General features: G+C 39.5%; 1 protein-coding gene across 1 annotated transcript; it reads left to right on the forward strand.

Annotated features, from left to right (window-relative positions):
* Nucleotides 1-6266: 6266 nt before the first annotated feature.
* Nucleotides 6267-14962, forward strand: LOC122091743. Its single transcript, XM_042661860.1, has 3 exons — nucleotides 6267-6525; nucleotides 8166-8334; nucleotides 11144-14962. Exons 1-3 carry the CDS (start codon nucleotides 6412-6414, stop codon nucleotides 14761-14763), a joined length of 3903 nt encoding a protein of 1300 aa, XP_042517794.1. The 5' UTR covers nucleotides 6267-6411; the 3' UTR covers nucleotides 14764-14962.
* The last annotated feature ends 740 nt before the right edge of the window (nucleotides 14963-15702 follow it).

Genomic DNA, 15702 nt, shown 5'->3' on the forward strand with positions numbered 1-15702 from the left:
CCTATATGTTGCACAATGTCTTACGTGTCAGAAAGTCAAGGCAGAATAACACTGACCATATGGCACTCTTCAACCACTCCCAGTACTAGAGTGAAAATGGGATATGATTATTATGGACTTTGTCACCGGGTTGCCCCGTTCACCTAAGGGAAGGGATGCAATTTGGGTGATAGTTACCAAACATACTAAGACTGCCCATTTCGTTCTAATTAAGACTACCTACCCCATGGATAAGCTAGCATAACTTTACATGGAGAATATTGTTCGCTTACATGGAGTACCGATCAGTATAGTATCGGATAGAGATCCAAGGTTCACATCTAAATTCTAGAAGAGCCTCCAGTATGCTATGGGAATACAGGTGAATCTAAGTATTGCCTTCCATCCACAGACTGACGGGCAATCTAAATGAACCATACAAATACTAGAAGATATGCTCAGAGCTTGTGCAATGGAAATGAGTGGCAGTTAGGAAGAAAACATACCTCTTATAGAGTTTGCGTATCATAATAGTTATCAAGCCACAATCGGAATGGCTCCATATGAGGCATTGTATGGTAGAAGATGCAAAACTCCTTTATTTTGGGATGATGTTGGAGAACGGAAAATACTTGGGCCGGAGATGATACAGATGACTTACGATAAAGTTGATGTTATTTGTGAGAAAATCAAGGCGGTCCAGTCCCAATAATAGAGCTATGCGGACAACTGCAAAAAAGACATTAAATTCCAAGAAGGGGAGAAAGTATTTCTCCAAATCTCTCCCACCAAGGGCTTACACAGGTTCCACAGGAAGGGCAAGTTGAGTCCAAGATATGTTGGCCCGTTTGAGATCTTAAAATAGATTGGCTCAGTAGCATATATGCTGGCCCTTCCGCCATCTTTCAGCAACGTGCACGATGTATTCCATGTTTTAATACTGAAATGGTATGTACATGATCCATCACACATGCTAACCGTGGAACCAGAATACTTAGAGGTTGATATGACTTATGAGGAGCAGCTTGCTGAAATCTTGGATCGGAAGATAAAGACTCTTCGCAACTGATCCATTGCTTTCGTAAAGGTGCGATGGGCCATTCACTTGAGGAAGCATCATAGGAGAAAAAAGCTGATATCCAGGCTAAATATCCTCATCTTTTCAGATTAGCAGATGACTTCAATTTCGAGGATGAAATTTTTAAAGAAGGGGGGGTAGATGTAGAGCCCTACTTTTTAAACCTTGTTTATTGATCGATTGGTTCGATTTGGTCTTGCAGGGTCTAAAACGAAATGGGTTGATATTGGTGCCTTGTGGTACATGACGGCAAGGGTGACGTCAAATGAGGGGTCACCGGATGAGATTGAGCTGGTACCCAAGATGATCTGTATGCCTATCCCATGCCCTTGCATATATCACAAGGCCATGTATGAGTAAAAAAGGTATGTTATCGTATTTGAATGATAGGAACTTGATCCACAACACGTGGCGAGAGTGAAGTACATGTGAAGACTCAATTTTCCTCTAAAATACAGTAAGGTTGGCTTGTTTGGCCAATTGGTGGGTGTCACTGGTAGGTGTGAGACCCACCAGTGTGACCTACCTATTGGGGTATTATGGACCCCAACATGCTCGGCTTGGATGAGCACGTGTGTCTCAGTCTCCTCGTCGTAATGAGGTCTTGTATGCCCTATGATGTTGGCTACCTCGCCCGAAAATGCGGTTTAATGCTATTTGGTCTATAAATGGACAAAACCAAATGGACCTTAAAAGATATTCATAACACTAGGGTATAAATAGCCTTATTACACTCTCTCCCTCATTTATGATTTTTAGCAAAGTGGGTGAGAGGAGTAAAGAAGAGGGAGAAAAGAGGAAGAAGGAGAGAAGGAAGGGGCCGCACGTTGCCTTTCTGTTGTCGGAATAGTGTCCGATGACTTGAGATCTTCATTTTGAGGTAACACTATGAACCTTGAGATTTGATGAAACCCTCTTTGTATATGTTTGAATCTAGAGGATAATGAAGCCATTGTGTGATTTCCTTGAAGTATTTGAGGAGAGAAACAAAGATTTGGTGATTATTGAAGTGGCATTTGAGTTTGGGAAGAGGATCCCAAGATTTGGGGTTTTTCCAAGTAAATGTATGATTTCTTCCCCCAAATCTTGTTGTTGTCTTAGATCCATGGTACAATCAAGTAGATGAAACTTAGAATGTGTGGAAAATGATGTGGGAATCACCTTATTGGGGTTCCAAGAGTTGAAATGAAAGAAAGAAGGAAAACAACAAAATTCGAGAGAATCGACCGGTTGACACCCATCAGTATGACCCACCAGTCACACCTACTCCCTCAGGTTCTACTGGCGGGTAAGACCGGCAGGTGCCTGACCCACCGATGTGACCTACCAGTCATTCCAACACCTTGGATTCTACCAATGGGTAAGATCGATGGGTTCCTGACCCGCTTGTATGACCCGTTGGTCTAGGCAGACTGCACAAGTGGGTTCTCCTACCCACCTGTATGACCCACTTATAGCTCAAATGAGCTTTGATTGAACTCAAACTTGCCTACAACCTTCTTCACGCTATTATACGCGTTATGTCTATATCCTATATTGATTATAATCCTGATTTGGATGCATTTCTAAACCCTTTATTTGTGCTAGGTTTCAAGAAACTCATCTTCTCACTCCGGATCTTACCTGTATCGCGAGTGCTAATTCTTCCACAAGAATATGTAAGTAGGGAGAGGACTTTGATTCTTAATTTTTGGAGTGTTTTTTTCATCCTTCGCATTCATGGACTATATTGACATATTGATTGCCATGCTCATGCATATAATTGATGAATGAGTGATGTACTGTATGCATTATTATATGTTGAAATCTTGAGAATAGATTTATTATTTGATGTTTATGATGCCAGCTTGCTGAATATGTGTGGGATTTTTAGATTAGATGTCATAGTCGACTTAAAAATAAATGCATTGATTCACCGTGGAATGGGACACGGAAGAACTATGCAGTTGTACTATCTCATGTAGGAGCATGTGGTTAGGATTTCATATTCCCTCGTGCTATGATCGTTCCCAATAGGGATTTACGTGTCGGGTTATCATTAGGGGGAAGCGTCGGTCACGGACCGTCGTGGTGGTTAGAAGTACGGTTGGCTGATCATTGGGACAGTTGGAAACCTTGGTGATATATTCAGAGGGCCAATCGTACTGCTTTTAATTTCTGTTGTGGTTTGACCACAATTTACTTTTTTTCTGTGGTTCGATCACGATTTACATTTCTGTTGTGGTTCAACCATGATTGACTTTTCTAAGTACTCATGGTGGACCTTCTTCGACAATCCTATGGGCGTATCGTGGGATGAAGAACGAGTCTTGGACCTAGGGCATACGCGCACTGTGGTTGTGAGTAGCACGTTACCTATGACCTAGAATGCTTTGTTTAGGTGGAATATGACTAAAATGAATCTCATGCATATAGGATCATTTGCTTGCCATTGCTTGTGTGCGTCTTTCTTTCCATTTACTGAGCTAGTAAGCTCACCCCTCATATACACACATTTTTAGATGATTTTACAGGATACGCCGTAGAAGAGCCCATGCCAGGTCCCACTAACGAAACCGCAGTGGGGGATTGGCGGGTCCCTGATGAACTTGAACACCTTAAAGGCTGTCCGTGTGAGGATTGTGTTGCAGGGCAGTAGTGATGGATTTTATTGGTTGTACTCCTTTTTTATTCTTTTGGCATTTTTCCCTTTTTGTGCTCTAGATATTTAAATTGCTATTTCATGTGTAAATATCATATCTACGGGCCAACATGTAATTAAACTATGTATAACAATTTGGGTATCAAGAGTATATGGAGAATTACAGTTAATCATTTATGACAAGATTTTGCTATATTATATTATTATATTCTATTGATCACTTGTGGTTTGCTGTGTTGTGGTTACTGTATCAAATGATTCTGATGGTTTGGGTTACTCGGAGAGAACCCGGTCACTTATCCGGCTCTATGTGAACGGGGTGTGACATCACCTATGTCATTTTAGGCATGCCCCTAGCTTTTTTAGCTCCTTCTAACTACATAAGATCACTCCTCCTTACTAGGGAGTCCTCAGGATTCTTCTGGACATGGCCATACCACCTCAGATGAATTTTACGAAGTTGTCATTGATCGGGGCAACTCTTAAATCAGCTCTAATATGTTCATTCCTGATTTTATCCTTCATGGTTGTTGCACATCCATCTTAATATCTTTACCTCTTCTACACTTAGCTTCTTTATATGATGCTTCTTAACTACCCAATATTCCACCCTATATATCATGGTTGGGTAAACAACAGTTCTATATATTTTTTCCTTAAGCTTTAAAGGGATACACGTGTCAGAAAACACTTCAGAAGCACCTCTCAACTTCACAATCCCACTTTTATTCTTTGAGAAATATCATTTTCTATTTCACCATATTTACTTGTAATGACCCTAGATATCTAAAATTGTTACTTCGCGAAATCCGTGTCTCATTGATTTTCACCATTCCATTACAAGATCTTGTTTCTAGGGTTAATCTCCATAACTCTAACTTAGTGTTGACATCTGCTTTAGTCTCATCTACTAAATTGATATCAATGGCAAATAGCATACACCAGGGGACCTCATCCAAGATAAGCCAAAATAGATAGGGGCTTAAGGCCTATCCTTGATGTAGCCCAATCATAATTGATAATTCATTGTCTTGACCTCCCGCAGATCTCACACTAATCATCATACCCTTATACATGTCCTTAATTATCTTCGCATACGTACTTGATACCTCTTTCTTTACCAATATATGTCAAATTAGATCCCTGGGAACTCTATCATAAGCTTTTTCTAGGTTTGTAAAGACTATGTGGAGATCTTTTTTGTAGGCTCTATAATTTTTCATGACCCTCGTCAATAGGTAGATAGCCTTTATTGTGGATCTACATAAATCCAAATTGGTTCTTTGAGATTTTAGTTTCTCTTCTCAAGCGAGTTTCAATAACCTTCTCCCATACTTTCATAGTGTGACTCATTAGTTTTATGCTTTTATAGTTGTTGCAATGCTGAATATCTTCTTTATTTTTGTAGATTGGGACTACAATGCTTCTTCTCCACTCATATGGTATCTTTTCTTGTATTCATAATCTTGTTAAACAACTGGGTTAGCTAAATAACATCGCAAGCTCTTAATGTTTTCCACACTTCAATTGGGATCTCATGTAGACCTGGTGTCTTGCCTGCTTTCATCTTTCTTAAGGCTTCATTAACTTCTCTGCTCTAATATTTCGTACATATCTATTCCGTATAGTCTTAATGGGTAGAGCAATCTCCAAGGTCAATCCTACTCGGGGTATCTCCATTTAGTAGGATACTAATATACGCATCCCATCTCTTCATAATGTCCCCATCCCTTATCTACTCTTCGATCATCATCTTTGATATACCTTACTTGGTCAAAATCCCTACTCTTTCTCACAATTTTTTTTTTTTTTTATAATACTCTTTCTCACAATTTGACTATGTTATATATAGCATAGTTTTTCCCCCTCTTTTTGTATTCAGGTTACTCTACAAATCTTTATATTTCTTTGTCCAGGCCATCCCCACAATCCTCTTAGTTTCATTTTATGCATTAAAATACCTTTTCTTATCCTCAAGTCTTCAGTCCTTTACAATGTCTTAAAACAACTTTCTTTGTCTTGATGTCTTCTTGCATTTCTTCATCCCACCACCATGTTTCTATGGGCTTGACAATTACCTTCTGCTTCCCTTAGTACTTCGTTGGCAACCCTCGTAGTATAAGTCATCATCTCGTTTCAAGTATTGGCATCATATCGACCGTATCATATCTATATCGCCTGAGACCAATCCAAATCGATTACCCATATCATATCAGGGGTAAAACAGTCGAAAAAATGTGCATTTTTTGAAAAATAAAGGGCAAAAGTGATCGATACCTATCGATCCTCCCCAATTCCAATACCAATACTGATACCGATACCGATACTGAGAACTAAATCCATGCTTGTGACCCTATGTCTTTCTATCGGTAAAGAGAGAATCTCATCTAATCATTTTCTTTTTGGTAGGACCTCATCTATTCTTTTTGATTGGATTGAAGAAGGGTATTTTGGACAATATATCTACCGTAACTTCACATCACCATTGGCGAAGAGATTCTTGTTCAGGTGAAGGAAAACTTAATCCGTAGATGTTGACAAAATTCACAAATGACTAGGGGACGAATCCACCAAGAAAGAGAAAGGAAAAGAGAAACAAACACAAGGTACGATTATACGAAGAACAAAAGGTCGTTCGCTTCGTGCTTCGGGTGACTATTTCTCTTCATCACCGTCGTTTTCCCTGGATACCATTTTCCTCTGATCGACGAAGATGTTGGAGAAGATCGGATTGCCGGCGAGGCCTTCTATGCGAGGAAGTAATTGGGTAGTCGCTGCATCTCATTGTCAAGGATGTTCTTCCCAATTTACCTTCATTAATCGGAAGGTTTGTCCTTTTTTCTTTTTTTGGTCTCACAACTCAGGGAACCAACTAGGAATTGATGTTCGATTTCTCATTTTTTTTATGAAACCCATCTTGCTGACAAAGTTATTTGTTTTCGTTCCTTTTTGTTTAGAGATTCTGATTAGGTAATCGAGTTTCTCTCCATCGTTACTTTTCCATTCTTCGCTGTTAGTTGATTTCAAAAAGCTTCTTTCGCTTTTTTTTTTTGGTACTTGTACTTGGTGAAAGGTTTAATTTTGTCTGAGCTTGAATCCTGTAGAGGCTTCCGACATATACTTCAATAATAACCCTCCTGTAGCTTATGGAGACTAGTAGTAGACATTTCTTTTCCGTGGGAGATAACATCAATATATAAATCTCTAACATCTAAGAAGTTGTATAGTTAGAGCTATTAAATTTCCCACTGGTTTTTCTTTACTAAGTGGAGAATTTCATGATCTTGAGAAATTTTTTAATGCAGTGTAGACTTGTGAGCCATGGATAAAGATTTTCTTCATGTTAGACCTGTTATGTAGAAAATCTTCAATATAATCTGCCCTTGTGGTGTGAACCATGTCCAGTGATTTCTACTATTTATATATAGAATATTAGACATATTCCCAAAATTTATCATCCCTTAGATAGCATATTGAGCAATTCACCTGTCATTGAGTTGCTCCTTCGTTGTGTGGTGGTCGATGGTGACTGGCTTAATTGAAAAGTGGAGAGAAATTCATTGAGCTGTCACTGACATATTTTTTTTGGGCGAATATCTGTTACTGACATTATCTTTCTGTGCGTGAAAGAATTAACAGTTTCATGTTTTTGGGGATTAGATTTGATAAATAATGACTCTGCCGCCAATGTTCTCTTTACTTTTGGATTTGATTAGATTTGTTACTAGTTGGGATAAGGCTTTGTTGAGTTGAAGAAAATTTACACAGACCCTACTTATCTGTAAATTTAGGACATAGTTTGAAAGACGATCCTACAGGAACTGATTCCATCAGGACTGGTTTAAGGTACTGTACATTGAAATTTTTTTGTTGAAAGTCTACATTGAAGTGGTAGATTTACTACTCTCTAAAGAAGAAGTTTTGTGGTAAATGTATGTGGCGATATGCCTGTATGCCCTTATTTTTTCTGTGTTCTAATGCGTAAAGAGTTAGATGCACACTGAGAACATGGTTGTATTGAAGACCTGAAGTACTTGGTAAATTTGGTCCAATAATGTTGTAGCTTTAACTTGGATCCATACCCATCCACTATGCATGTGTTTACCTAACTTGCATCAACACTACCTTATTTCTGTTCCCTACGTACTTGGTTATTCTGGCTCAAAAGCTGGTAATACTTTAACTACAAAGGAATCAGGTTAAAGAAAAACTGAAAAGAAAAACGGAAACTGCTGTAATTGATTTGGGGACTACAAAAATGCATAGATGTTGGGAGGAGTGGGTGCCTGACAGTATTTTATTTGGATCAGTTATGTCAAACGTGGTTGTAGATCCGTTACTATCAAATGTGGTAAAGATTCTCTCACTGGTTTAGGCTTTCAGCCAGTATTTTAAGAGAAAGTTTAGGTAGGCCTTTTTAAGTTTTACTCCTTTCCACTTCTGGATGTTAACATTCTGGATTTTCAGCATCATTGCCGCAGGTGCGGGGGCCTGTTCTGCAACAGCTGTACCCAGCAGAGAATGGTTTTACGTGGCCAAGGTGACTCGCCGGTTCGGATTTGTGATCCTTGTAAAAATCTAGTGGAGGCTGCACGGTTTGAGATGCGACATGGACATAAGAATAGAACTGGAAGAGGTCTGTTTAATAACTTGTTTGCTCAGTTAAGTTAAGTCATGCATGTTGAAGCCTAAAATCTCTGTTCAAATGTGTTTTAATATTTTAATTTTCGCCAGTACATTTTACAATTTTGTATCTATTACATCCTATGTACTTCCAGCATACATTGAACAGAGATTAATTTAGTTGTTCATATAATTTAGAACGGGGAGAACATTTGAAGGAGATAAAAATCACCAGGCTTAGTGCCAGACATGAGTAGCCTTTAATTTTCATTGACTAGAAGGAGTATAGGGACTTGATCTCCTACCTTTTGCTGATTACTCCCATATTAGCCGAAACACAGAAGTGACTTTTGGACATCCATCACCGATGATGAATATATTTATTTGACTCCCTTCCCCCAACCCTCCCCCCCCTCCCAAAAAAAAAAAAAAAGCACTTGTTTCATATTATATATCTAATTATTTAATGTAGTTTTTTTTAGCCCACACAGTAATCTAAAGGCGGTTGGGGGTTTAAGCCATCAGGGAGAGCCAATCAAACTTGTGGTGTCATAGTGAAACATAGAAATTGAGTAGAAAATTTCAAGTTGGCTACAAGCCCCTCTTTTATTAATAATTGAAGCTAAACAGAAGCCTGGATCCCTCCTTGCGTGGAGAAGAGGTCTTTTTACAATAAAGTAATCCTCAAATTAGAAACTGAATGCAAAATAGAATCAACCTGTAGGTACTTAACAAAATAAAAACAGTCACTGAATCAGAAACTATTACTAAAAGGAGGAGAATCTAAAACAAATAGAACCTATTAAATTTCCCCACGCAAGGACTAAGAAGATGTAGTAATGGGCCTACCAATGGTTGGGTTTAAAAGCATAGGCAGGCTGGCTGGACCTTTCTTCTCTTCCTCTTCCTATCTACATCAGCCCCCCTTGGCTTAAACTGACAGATTTACTTCAAAAAGTGTCAGTAAATTTGGATTTCTGGATTCATTTTGTGTATGAAATATCAGGGATTGTTTAAAGATGTAAACTTATCATTTTTCATTGTTGAAACTTAGATAATTTTTTAGTCTTAGAAGAAAAAGAACATTAATATATTTATTTTAATATTGACCTTGATGGAATATAGCTAAGACTGATGCTAGGTTAGAAAATGGGAGGGAGATTAGGTAGGTTGACAAGAGTGGCTTTTGCAGTAGTGGACTCTTTTCACTTGCCATGATAACTCAGAAGATGTGGGCTTTGTTTCTTGAATCCTTTCTGAACGGTTAGAATCAGGAACTAGGACTTTTTCGGCATTTGCAAAAGTATAGCTATCTCATAATTTATCCCTTTCCTTATGAGAAAGCATTTGTAATCCATGTAGACTTCGAGATTATAAAGTTGAACCTGGAGGTAAACTTTAGCTTGAGGTGAATCCTCAATATAGTTTAAAGGAAAGTAATATTTCTATTATTTTATTTTATTTTATTTTTAATTTTCAAATTTAAGGAGTCAATGTTCTTCAATTAGGCTACATTTGGATATAAGTGGAAAGCAGTGAAGTGTATTGAAGTATCTTTGGTAGAATGAATGGTCAAGCTTTAACCCCTCCCCCCAACACCCCCCCCCCCCCCCCAAAATGAATAGTTAAAGAATTTTTTTTATGATGTGAAGTGGTATTGAGAACATATGTGGCCTATAACAAAGAGAAGGTAAGAGGTCAAACTTTTAATGATAGATTTGGCAGAATATGAAAATGGTCATTTCAGGTAATATATAACCCTGGCATGTAAGACAGAAAAGGTGACATATAATCCAACAAGAAACAAGTGGCCCACAGAAACATGCACTGCAACCATATGCAAATTAGTTTTGATGTAAAACTTGTTAATTCTACTTCACTTTAGGCTATTTCCACTCCTGCACTTTCATAACTTGATCTCATTTTAATTTACCGATGAAAATTTTAAACTAAGGCTATGCTTGGATGTCATGAAAAGAAAAGAAAAGAAAAGAACCGTTAATCTTTTAAAAAAAAGTGAATTTGAGGAGAGAGATGGGCACATAAATCAATGATTGAGATGACACATAAATCAATGATTGTGTCATTATGATTTTTGTCTAATTATGTTTTATTTACTATTTTCTTTTCTTTTTTCGTGACATCCAAACATAGCCTTAAGGTCAGCTTGCGAGAAATGAAGTGAGTTAAAACAGCCAAAAGTGAACTCAAGCCAACAAAATTTTCCACTTTACTACCTAACGGTTCATTGAAAAGTTCCCTCTTTTTCCTTTTCCGTTTCATGTACACTTCACTTTAAACCAAACCAGGCCTTGACTGCACTTCTAATTAAACAGAGCCTTAAGGATCTGTTCTTCTGTGTCAGACTTCCCTGTGATGACTTTTTACTCTTCTGCTCCTTTTCCTTCTCTATCATCTATTCACCTTTTGACTCATTCCTTGGGATTTTTTTTTTTTTCAAACGATGCTCATTATCAACTTTATAGATGGTAAATTTTAAGTTTCCTATTCTTCAGAAAAGATAAATTAAGTTCTCCTGCTTTATATTAGTTCTGAGAATTGAGCATTAAAGTAGTCTTAAATTTTAGTGTACCCAACTGAGCAAAAGACTGCTCCAAATGTGCTTCCTGAAGGCAACGTTCATGGGAGTAGTCTTTGGAAACCTTCTTTGTTTGATAGTACGAAGTTCCTTATGTTCTGAGGGGGAAAAGTTCCCTCTTTATTTCTCTCTGGTTTATAAATAAACCCCATAAGTGATATGCTAAATTTTCATATTAAATTGGCTCAACTTCTAATGTTCTCTTCTCCTCTCGTTTCTTCAGGTGGCCCAACACTGACACCGAAGTATGAGGATGAATTTCTAAATCAGATTCTTGACAGTGATGGAAAGAACTCACTGCTATCAGGACAAGAATCCGTTGTTAAAGCTACCTCTATGGGAAGTGCATCTAGTTCAAGTCTACATGATGAAGCTTTCACTGAGGATGGGGAAGGAGCTTTAACTAGGAGTCACTTTGTTGATACACATGGTAATGCTCTGAATGAGACAGGATGTACCAGCCCAGAGGACTTGCGTCAACAATCACTTGAAGAGAAAAAGAAATACAGAGTTCTCAAGGGAGAAGGAAAGCCTGACGAAGCTTTAAGAGCCTTTAAACGTGGCAAAGAGCTTGAGAGGCAAGCTGAAGCTTTAGAAGTTGCATTAAGAAAGAAACGCAAACAGGCCATCTCTTCTGGTAGTCTGGCTGATGTCCAGAAAGTGAAAGATGAGCTTAATTCTGAAGAATCTGGAAGGAAGAGTAAACTTTCTCCCCAATTAGTTAAAGAAGAAAAGGTTGACCTTACCGCTGAACTCAGAGAACTGGGATGGTCTGATACAGATCTTCATGATGCAGATAAAAATCCGCGAAAGATGAGTGTGGAGGGTGAACTGTCTGCTCTTCTTCGCGAAATGCCTCGAAAACCTAATTCAGGTAAGTCAGGTGGTAGTATTGATAAGTCCCAAGTCCTTTCTCATAAGAAGAAGGCACTTATGTTCAAGCGAGAAGGGAAGCTTGCAGAAGCGAAGGAAGAACTAAGAAAAGCTAAAGTCCTAGAAAAGGAACTCGAGGAACAGGAGTTATTGGCTGAGGCTGATGATTCTGATGATGAGTTATCTTCTCTGATCCGTAGCATGGATGATGAGAAACCAGATGATTTCTCAATTAGGATTGAACAGGGTCTTGGTTATGGCTTTAATGACCCTGTTGAAATTCCTGATAATTTTGGTCTTGACGGTAACTTTGAAGTGACAGATGAGGATATGGATGATCCAGAGATGGTTGCAGCCTTGGAATCAGTAGGTTGGACAGAAGATTCTGAATCCCATGGGGGTGCGGTGCCACAGGCTACTCCAAGGGACATGGAAGTTTTACGAAGTGAAGTTCTTTCTCTGAAAAGAGAAGCACTTAACCTAAAACGGGCAGGTAATGTTGCTGAAGCAATGTCACAGCTAAAAAAGGCAAAAATTCTTGAAAGGGACCTTGAGAATTTCCAGTTTCCAGAAGATATGGTAGAGGGTTTGACCTCTAAAACTACTGAAAATCCATTGAGGAAAATGGAGGTGCATGTGGGAACCAATGTTTCACCTGATACAGATCCTAAATTCCCACAGAAGAGTAAATTAGTGATTCAGAAAGAACTTCTGGGTCTGAAAAAGAAGGCCCTTGCTTTGAGAAGGGAAGGACGACTAGATGAGGCCGAAGAGGAGTTGAAGAAAGGAAAAGTCCTTGAACTCCAACTTGAACAGATGGAGAGTGCACCAAAAGTGCGGTCCACCGAGACAAATTTTGGTGGCAGGGACATTGAACCAGCATACAAACACCAAGACATCTCTTCTACTTTGGTTCTTGGAGAGGAAGGAGATGATGAGGATGTGACAGATCAAGATATGCATGATCCAGCATTCCTTTCTCTGCTAAATAATTTGGGATGGAAGGATGACGATATTGAACCTGTTAGGTTGCCATCGAGACCTGTCAAACAGATTGTTAATTCTGAGCGCATCACTGACCCATCTGAAACTGAAGCCCCTTTTAGAATCCCAGCTGTGGGTCCAAGAAAAAGTAAATCTGAATTGCAAAGGGAACTCCTGGGCTTAAAAAGAAAATCCCTTGCTCTGAGACGCCAAGGAGAGGCGGAAGAGGCTGAGGAAGTATTAAGAATGGCAAAGGTATTGGAGGACCAAATAGCAGAGATGGAAGTTCCAAAGAAAGAATTGCCTGGTGACCTTAATAAAGAACCTGCTGGTTCTGGATCTTTGATTTCTCAAGAGAGACACAGAAACAATTACTCTGTTTCGGAAAATAGAGCCACTAAACCCCCCCTGAGGAATCTTGTGGAGGATGAAGAGAGTATGACGGAAGATATGCATGATCCAGCATTTTCTTCAGTGTTGAATTTGGGATGGAATGATGATGCTGAACCTGTAAGGATGCCAGCGGAAGCTTTGAAGCAAATTGTTGATCATTCGGGACATGGCACTGGCTCTCCAGTTATCCAAGCCTCTTCTGAGATCTCTGTTGTGGCACCAAGGAGGAATAAAGCTGAAATCCAGAGGGAGCTCTTAGGGTTGAAAAGAAAGGCCCTCACCCTTAGACGCCAAGGAGAGGGGGAGGAGGCTGAAGAAGTCCTGAGGATGGCAAAGGTATTAGAGGCCCAAATTGAAGAGATGGCAGCTCCCAAGGATGACCCAGTCAACTCTAGAAAGGGTAAGGAACAGGGTGGTCTGGTTTCTTTGGCTGTGCAATCACAAAATCAAAACATAAAAGCACAGGAAGTGAATAGAGTGACTGAGTCAGAAATGGGTCCAATGATTGATGCAACTGAGTTGTCAAAGGGGTTTAGTTGGAAAGAACGAAACGACGCTAAACCTCCTCAAAGTTCTGTCATTTCAGTCCCTGAAACTTCTAGGCCAATAGTAGATGAGTCTCCCACTGTGGAAAATTTTCATCGGGCTCAATCAGGCAAATCTCTAAACCCAGTAGATTTGCTCACTGGGGATGGGTGGGAAACCTTTCAATTACCTGTTGAAGAATGGGAAAGTAAAGGTACCGTCAAGAGTACTGCCAAGGAAGTTGGAAGCAGGGATGCAGTTGGTTCAGAGATTAGAGAGAAATCAGTTCCTGTAAGACCGGCCCCTGAAGTGAATATTTCTTTTGAGCCCAATTCTTATGACAATAAAAGTCATCAGCAACAAGAGATAGTGGCTCACAAAAGAAAGGCAGTTTCTTTGAAGAGAGAGGGGAAGTTAGGAGAAGCTCGAGCTGAACTGCTGCAGGCCAAGCGCCTAGAGAAGATTCTAAATGACGAACATCCCCAGGCTGCTGTAGGTCCTTCTGCTCCTTCAGTTTCTACTGTCAACAATGCTTCTATTGGGCAAGGAGAGCGCAAGACATCAAATCAAGGTCCAAAAGCAATATCTGGTCGTGATCGTTTCAAGTTGCAGCAGGAGTCCCTTGCTCATAAACGTCAAGCTTTGAAGCTAAGAAGGGAAGGTCGGATACAAGAAGCAGAAGCTGAGTTTGAATTGGCCAAGAGTCTAGAGATGCAGTTGGAAGAATTGTCTGGTCATGATTCATTGAACAACAGTAAATCTACCAAGGAGGCAGAATTAGGGGATGATATGGGTGTTGAGGATTTTCTAGATCCTCAGCTTTTATCTGCCCTCAAAGCAGTTGGTGTGCATGATGCTGACATTGTTTCTCAGGTCCCAGAAAGATCTGAAGCTACTAAACAGAACCTTAGTAAGAGGGAAAGCTCCAGCCAAGAGAGAAGTCAACTGGAGGAGAAAATCAAGGCTGAGAAGGTGAAGGCACTTAATATGAAAAGGGCTGGTAACCAAGCTGGGGCCTTGGATGCGCTTCGGCGGGCCAAACAGCTTGAGAAGAAGCTAAACCCCTAGGCTTCATAGCTAATAAAATCCTTTTTTGTTGTACAATCTAAAGTTTTTTTTTTTAGCAATAGAGAATGTCAAAGAAGGGGAATTTTCCCTGAGGTTTGTTTGTAGACAAAAGGAAATGTGAGGTGTATAACAGAGTTACAGGTATGACAATTATTTGCTTTTCTAATCGGTCAATGGAGCTCTTCTGCTCGAGGTAAAATTCAGTCTTTGTCATGATACATATAAAACGCCATTTAATTGAAACTTCGCACCTTTTGTAGGGCAGGGTCGCATTACCAAACACAATGAAGAGTAAGATTCGGCTCCTCTATGAGTGGCAGGGGTGGCAGCACACATCTGATGGACTGGAGCAGCTGGGCCATGCTTAAGGAGCTCCAGGCCGTCGGATGTGTGCTGCCACCTCTGCCGCACAGTAGAGGAGCCCCATCCGCTTACATCTAGACAAGCATTAGCTATAAAAGTTGGATTAAGATAGGCTGAGACTTGAGACTTGAGACTTGAGTGCCATATTGAAGATCCCAACCCTCGTCTCATGAAGGTAACCAAACTCACTACCTCAAATAAATAAGAACAAGATTTTTTTTTTTTCTAACCCAAAAAATGAAGTAAATGATTTAGAATACCTCCATGTCATTTTTTTAAATCATTTGGCAGCAAAAAAATTTGGGAAAGAAGAATGAGATCAATTTTCTTATTTGATTGTTTGGATAAAATTGAAGAGGAATTTTATAGCATTCAGTTATGCAGAGAAAAAACTTGAAAGGGAAAGAAGTCTCTAAGCTGGGAGCATAGGCTGCGCAACTCACTCTCTCTCCCTCGTCACCCTCTACTGACGACCCATCTCCCAACCTCCCCATTAGTTGACTACCCACCCCACCAAAAGTAGCCATCATAATAACTCAGAATTTTCTTTTTCTCAAATAACGCTTGCTTCCAAAT

The sequence above is a fragment of the Macadamia integrifolia genome, chromosome 10 (genome assembly GCF_013358625.1).
Source record: "Macadamia integrifolia cultivar HAES 741 chromosome 10, SCU_Mint_v3, whole genome shotgun sequence".
In the NCBI taxonomy this organism is placed as follows: domain Eukaryota; kingdom Viridiplantae; phylum Streptophyta; class Magnoliopsida; order Proteales; family Proteaceae; genus Macadamia; species Macadamia integrifolia.